Raw genomic sequence first — 7,752 nt, 5'->3', positions numbered from 1 at the left:
TTGTATTATACATGTATTCTAACATATATTATGTAATCTTGGGATACATAGACACATATACAATGTTTTGACATATCATATCGACCCATCTATATATATTATTTGGGAACAACCATAGACACTCTATATGCAGTAATGCTCGAGTTAGCTATACAGGGTTGAGGTTGATTCCAAAATAATATATATACTTTGAGTTGTGATCTAGCCTGAGACTTGTATACACTGGATCGTGGATTGATTCGAGATAATATATATTGATTTATTTCTGTACATCTAACTGTGGACAACTAGTTGTAGATTACTAACGTTGGACTGCTAACTTAACAAACTTAAATCGTTAAACGTAATAAAAAATGTTGTGAATATATTTCGATCATAGTTTGATATATATGTATACATTTGTTATAGGTTCGTGAATCAACCCGTGGCCAAGTCTTACTTCCCGACGAAGTAAAAATCGGTGAAAGTGAGTTATAGTCCCACTTTTAAAATCTAATATCTTTTGGGATGAGAATACATGCAGTTTTATAAATGTTTTACAAAATAGACACAAATACGTGAAACTACATTCTATGGTTGAATTTATTAAACCGAATATGCCCCTTTTTAGTCTGGTAATCTAAGAATTAGGGAACAAACACTCTAATTGACGCGAATCCTAAAGATAGATCTATGGGCACTAACAAGCCCCAGTCAGAGAATTTGAACTGCTTTAGTACTTCGATTTTATCATGCCCGAAGGGAGTCGCGGAATGATGGGGATATTCTATATGCATCTTGTTAATGTCGGTTACCAGGTGTTCACCATATGAATGATATTTATCTCTATATATGAGATGATGTTTATGAAAAATGGAAATATGAAATCTTGTGGTCTATTATTACGATTTGATAAATATATAGGTTAAACTTATAACTCACCAACATTTTTGTTGACGTTTAAAGAATGTTTATTCTCAGGTGATTATTAAGAGCTTCCGTTGTTGCATGCTAAATTATGGACAAGGGTTGGAGTCAGCATGCTTATATAATATTGTTTAAAAACTGCATTCGAAGATTTAAATTGATGTGTAATATTATTGTAAACCATTATGTAATAATCGTGTGAAAACGCTATATTTTAGATTATCATTATTTGATAATCGTCGTAATATTTTTAAACCTTTATCGATAAAATAAAGGTTATGGTTTGTTTTAAAATCGAATGCAGTCTTTGAAAAACGTCTCATATAGAGGTTAAAACCTCGCAACGAAATCAATTAATATGGAACGTTTATAATCGATATGAACGGGACATTTCAAAGGGGGTCGCACCCCCTTGCGGGTTCAAGGGCGAACACCCTGAAACCTCAACCGAAAACGCACTATAATTTATATCGAAAATTTGTCTTCCAACCGATTTTTCTGCCAAACGGTATGACTTTTAGTCAACCGATTTTCCCTCCAAAATGAAGAGTTGCATCTCTTCATGATAACATAACTGATTAAATTTTCGGTTTTATGTTTTATATGCATTCATTCAGAACACATAAACAGAAACATACATACTCTCTAATAATTGATTTTGATTTCTTCTTGCATGGAAACAAAACTCATTGTTATCTTATCCCAATTGAGATTTCGTGTAAACCCGACGATTCCGAGGGGCTAAATACTTAATTAGAAAAGTGTTTCACGATCAAGAACCAATCCAGATTATCTATTTCATACGTGTTTTCTTACATCTATGTTGACCTCATTCCTAGATAAACGTAGCAGACTTTTAGGACGCTATCAAGCACCATCTGAACCCTAACAGCCGATAACCGAAGGAGATACCAAATACTTTAGTCGTGACAGTCGGGAAGGAAAACCTATGAAAAGGTTCCGAAAAAGTTACCCCAAGTTGATCAACCATTTAGACCGCATATACCGGTTACCCCATTTTGGCCTATCACCCATTTTCCCTATTTGATTAGAGACCGCAATCCTAACTGTTGTTGCCTTGCTATCCAATTCAACAAATAACGTTTTATGATCATCTATTTCGTGTTCAAAATGAATTATACTGTTATCTCTACAAAACATATAACGCGTACCAAAATCTCAAGCACATACACATATTATATGCTTCTATGTTATATTTACACAATCCCAAAGAAAAATTGTTACAAATTATTTCCCATCAAAATCCATGATAAGATACTAAAATTCCCCATCAAGTACTACATAATTAAGTTCATAATACAACATTGTTACAAATTGTTATACAAGCATCAAAAAAGAGTATAACAATACACAATCTTACAAAACTTCGTTAATTGTTTGTTACCAACTCGATATGTTATTACTACTACCCGCAATACTTCGAAATTGCTTCAAAATCTCTGAAAATGTCACTATGCCAACCAAAGTATAATCTTGTTGTACTACCCAAGCATAACTAACACGAAGTGCAACCATTTGAACCATAACCGCCATCAAAGAGTTCCACGGATGACAAACAATCGCCTCGGACCGTTTTCCAGGATAAAACCGACCCACACAACCATTTTTGCTAGGTCCGAATTCGTCGTCCGATGAACAACCCGAAAATAATGATGATGGGTTGAAGTAATCGTCCATAAGGTCCAACATTGATGTCAACTTTCTTTTGCTCAATCTCATCTTGACCAAGTTGACCAAATCATCAGACGGGCCTGTGAAGTCAATATAAGCCATGAGATCCCCGGCCGAGAGGGTTGTTATAGCGGCTGCAACGGTCTCATCACAAGAAGCAAGGGTAAAAGGGGAAATTTCACCTATTAAACGGTTATCCTTGTTAACAACTCCTATAGAAGTTTGTTCCATAAGTGAGCATGAGATTAAAGGTAACATTGTAATAGCAGGGTCATCAAAATGGACCGTGAGCGTTGACTTGTCGATTATGTCTAACACTTCAATGGTGAAAGCGGGTATAGGAGAGAAGACTCCGATCGAGTTTAAAAGAAACCGAACAACGTCTTCTTGAGTTAGCCAACAGACTTCTTGGTTGCAATGAATAGCAGGGTCTAAATGAGAAGGTTTGGTGAGTTGGTTTATTCTTGGACTACTTCTTACATTGGTGTCTATCGGTATAACCAAGTTTTGAGCCCCTTCAAGTATACAATCTATTGCCTCCAACAAACTGTAAAAATACAAATAAACAAAAGAGGTAAATCAAGTTTACACAATAATAAACTACTAATAATCATTAACTATTTCGAATAGAATGTTATTCCATCCATCTCAAATGTCAACTTTAACTTTTGACAACCTATCTTTTTCAACATTAACTTTAAATATTTTTGTTAGTGTTATAAATGAAGATTATGCTAATGAGTTGAGTTTTAAATATGTTGTTATTCGTATAATTTTCAATAAGTATTATACAAAACAAACAAACATATATAAAGTCAAAGTTAAAAAACAAAGAATTTAAAAGTTAATAGCGAACAGTTCTAATGGGACAGAAGAAGTATATGATTAGCTATTTTTAAATGAATATGAATATAGAACTTTAAAACACAAATAAACATAAACTCCTAATGGTTCAGGCGCATTTTGGGACTGATCACTTCAAATATTGTCATCAAACTTATAAAGATCAAATCTTATTCATTTAAGTTAAATACTTGATTCTATATGCATTTCTTAGCCAATCATATCATATAAAAAAATTGTGTAACATCAAATTGAACAACGATTTGTAGAGATTCATACAAAGTAAAATGAACTATCCACCACTTGTCTCGTGTCAGGGCAAACTACACAGGAGATTATATAACACTAGACGTTTCTTAGGGCACTCCCAACGCACCCGTCCAGGAAACCGCCCAGGCCGCCGCCCTCCTGGGCGCCGATGGCAGCGGCTAGCCCAGGGGGCCGCCCAGGAACCCGTCCAGCCATTCGCCCATGTAATCGTGCTTTTTGGTAAGATTTGTGGACGGAGGAATATAGCCGTTGTAATATTATTTTGGAAATAATAAAAAATTAAAAATTAAAAAAAAAAAGGAAGGAAGAAGTGTCATGGTTGGAAGTGTTTAGTCCTGAGTTTAGTCCTGGGAAGGAAATGGGAAAAAAGCGCTGATGTGGCGCTGAGGACTAAGGTGGAGACATGTCTCCATTGGGAGCACTCTTAGAGATTTCTACAAAAGGTAACATTGTAATATGGTAATGACATAAAACATGTTTGCTTTAATAAATTAGAATGTAGTTAGCCTTGTGATATTTTTCACATCAAGTTATTAGAGACAAAATTGAATTACATCAAATCTAATCACAGTGGTAGGGTCTGCTCTAACCATTCTAAGCAAATAATGCCTAACCACCAAAGAAAAAAATATATTTTCACTTTTGGATCTTAAAATATTTATTAATTTATAATAATCTGAAATGATATAAAGTAGAAGTGTATCTTAATTGAAAACTTGATTATTAGATCAGTGCTTACGTCTAATCTAGATTTTAGATTGTAGTTTGTGGATTGTGAATTAAAGTAAAACTTAGTGCTTGTGGATAAAATTAATAGCGATTAGTCAATGGTCAAATAAAAGATACAATAAAATATCTTTAACTAAGATCGGTTTTTGCTTTTCTATGTACGGATGGGATCATGACATTTAAACAACATATCCAGTTCAGAGTACCTAACCCCTTCAATTTTTTCAATTTATTTTAGGAATAAAAAATAATTCTATCTTATTGTGTTAAATTATTTGCAGCGTAGATTTAATGTCGATCACACATTACACCAAATCATTTCTTGACAAATCTATCGTAAATGTCACGTACGGTTAGATTGATTTATCATTTTCAATGAATTTTTATGATAAGAAACTATATATATATATATATATATATATATATATATATATATATATATATATATTTATATATCTGCTTACCATTTTATATCATTTTGAAAAATTCGTAACAAAGCGGAAGCGATTCGTACCTCTTCATCTCTTTACTTTGTACAATACTTTTTTTTAGTTGTACGTTATCTTTTAGTTGCTCGTGTATAGCTAAAACGTCATCCATTAAACACACTTTCGATAATAAACAGGCATTTTAATGTGAGAAGAACTGTGTTTAACTTTTTTTTTTTTTTTTAAGGCAAATTCACATCACATCATACTAACACGTATATATACATCACGAAATGTGCTAACCAGGACTCGAACCCTTAACCTTTAAGGTTTTAAAGTGATCTCCATACAGTCAATCCATTGACTCTTTGGAAGAACTTTTTTTAACTAAAGTCATACATCTTGAAGAAACTGGTAGTTTTAACCTGCATTTGTTTTCTAACTGCCTCATTTACTATAATTCAGCCAATTAAACTCCTTCAGTATCAAAGTTCATATCTCATAAAAATTATTAAGGATAAGGATTTTTCTAAAAATTAATAAAACTCTTTTACGTAGCCTTGTTGTATATTTAATTGAAAATGACGTTTATGAAACCTTACAAAAATATTATTCACCTTAACAACCATCTTTTTCAATAACAATCTTTTTCAATAACTAGAGAAACAAATATGATCAAAACGAACCTCGAATTCGGTTCCAGATGCCGAATCTGTCCTTTGACATTCGAAACGAGATCCAAAACATTAGATTGAAGCGCATTCAAAGGATTCACCAAATTCTCTTCTTTACAAAGATAAACAATAACATCAACCATACATATTTTCGCAACACAACGACAATAACAGCAATTAATATCGTCGTTAAAATCAGTCACATAATTTGTACGATCACAGCTCCATATACTTAGGTATAAATCACCTGAATTTTTCAATGTAAAAACCGCGTCAGCAACGGTTGCTGTCACCGGTAACGACCTCAACGGTGGTTTTCCAAGACACAAGTCCGAGATTTCGGTTGCAAGTAAGGTAATTGCCATACAATGAAATGGAATTCGGTTTTTTTATATTTATGGAATATTCGTTTTTTATTTGTGTGTGGAGAAATGGTGTTACTTTTTGTGGACTTTATATGGGAAGGGAGAATCGTAAGAATTATGGGACAGCCGTGAAATCCGGCCCCTTGTTTATTAATATATGTCTTTTTTCTACCATGAGGTTTATTTTATTACAATTTGGTATACTTACTTTGTTAAAGCTAAGGATTTAGTTTCTTTTGTATTCTAAAATTTGTATTTCATTTTATGTTATCTAAACCAATTGTATAAACGAATGATGGTGAGTTGAGTGTTACAACAGTGAGGTTATTCGAAACACTATTTAATTATATATGTTATATTAACTATATTAAATATGTATATAAAACAAAATACAACGTAATTTCTGTTGCTAAGAGGTCACTGGAACTTTGCATAGGAGAAAACCTTTGATTCTTCCCGTACTAACTTTCTCTTCTTTCTTCTTCTTTGAAATCCCTTGCAATAGGGAGACTACCATCGACCGACCTTAGGAGGGACACTACCGCCCCTGAGGGTATATCAACCAAAGCCAATCTGGCAGTAGTAATGCTATCACTTATGCCCCCTCTAACGCGGGCCGAACGACGGCGAGCACGAGTATATAGTAGAGCAGTAGCCACCGGCTTTATTCGCTTGGTCGACACAGACAGATAAAAAAATTCTTTAGCGAGAATCTTTCCTTTCAAAACTTTATTACATCATTCCATGTCCATCACTCGTAGACGCTTCTCCAGCTCTTTCAAGAATTGTATGGGAGTGGTCCTCGGCTCGCCCACTTAAAACATATGGAGATTCTCGGACTGGGAATAGTGGCACTCGACATCTTTAGTAATTAACTTATTCCTTAATTTTCTTTACTAACCTTTTATTTCCTTTTATATAAACTCAAAAATTCTGTTAAACTATTGATAATCCTAAAGTATATCCCTAACAAATTATGTAATTATAATCAATGGTGCAAAATTCGCTATTCGGGGAGTAATCGATCGGAATTTCGAAATGAATAATAGGTAATTAGGGGATAATTTGGGAATTAACCGGATTGTACTTTTCTTACATTTAAATATTTAAACTTCAAAATTATACGTGTAAATATAGAAGAAACCCATATGTATGTTAATGTATGTATGTATGTATGTATGTATATATGTATGTATGTATGTATAAATGTATATATGTTTATGTAGGTATATCTATGTATGTATGTATGTATGCTTATATATGTATGTATACATGTATGTTTATGTATGTATTTATGTTTATATATGTAGATATGCTTATGAATGTATGTATATACGTAATTATGTATGTATGTATGTGTCACACCCCCCAAAATGGACCAGGGGTAATTGTGACCAATCATATCATAACACAGTTGTATAAACGAGAATGACTCTATATGAGACTTTTTAAATAAAACCTTTGTTAATAAAATAGCGGAAGCAGTAATACATGTTTACATTATTATTAAAATATAAAATAAATGTTTATGAACTAAAATATAATATGCGGTGTGGACTCCATGCAAGCATCAAATCTATCATCACAAAGTTGCAAACAGCTAGCTCAATCATCACCTGAGACAAAACATGCTTAAAGTGTCAACCAAAAAGGTTGAGTGAAATTCACAGGTTTATAAATAATATCCAAAGTTTTAGACCACAAGATTTAGTTTAAAGTTGATTGATATAGAAATATCAATCTAAAAGTGTTGCTGCATTTTGTAATATCGCTACTAAACAAGTTTACCCTATGACACCTTGTACTGTCAGTGTCGTGGAATCATTATTATGTAACCAAAGACCA

General features: G+C 33.1%; 1 protein-coding gene across 2 annotated transcripts; it reads right to left on the bottom strand.

Moving 5' to 3' along the window:
* Positions 1-2,144: 2,144 nt before the first annotated feature.
* LOC139870637 (CBS domain-containing protein CBSX5-like) lies at positions 2,145-5,955 on the bottom strand. 2 transcript variants are annotated; one of them, XM_071858424.1, is made up of 3 exons: positions 5,790-5,955; positions 5,555-5,654; positions 2,145-3,145 (listed from the first exon to the last, which is right to left on the bottom strand). In XM_071858424.1, the coding sequence occupies exons 1-3, from the start codon at positions 5,905-5,907 to the stop codon at positions 2,308-2,310; spliced, it is 1,056 nt and encodes a 351-aa protein (XP_071714525.1). In that variant the 5' UTR covers positions 5,908-5,955; the 3' UTR covers positions 2,145-2,307. The 2 variants fall into 2 exon arrangements, with proteins under 2 accessions (XP_071714525.1, XP_071714522.1); XM_071858421.1 differs by having other exon boundaries at positions 5,555-5,955.
* Positions 5,956-7,752: the final 1,797 nt, after the last annotated feature.

Source organism: Rutidosis leptorrhynchoides, chromosome 1 (assembly GCF_046630445.1).
Source record: "Rutidosis leptorrhynchoides isolate AG116_Rl617_1_P2 chromosome 1, CSIRO_AGI_Rlap_v1, whole genome shotgun sequence".
NCBI classification, from domain to species: domain Eukaryota; kingdom Viridiplantae; phylum Streptophyta; class Magnoliopsida; order Asterales; family Asteraceae; genus Rutidosis; species Rutidosis leptorrhynchoides.
This window is presented reverse-complemented; position numbering and strand designations above follow the sequence as displayed.

Excerpts from the sequence above, each read along its gene's own strand:
- LOC139870637 (XM_071858421.1), bottom strand. The coding sequence starts at position 5,907 with ATGGCAATTACCTTACTTGCAACCGAAATCTCGGACTTGTGTCTTGGA. Across the intron at positions 3,146-5,554 it reads CATCTGGAACCGAATTCGAG|TTTGTTGGAGGCAATAGATT; the intron begins GTTCGTTTTGAT and ends GTATTTTTACAG.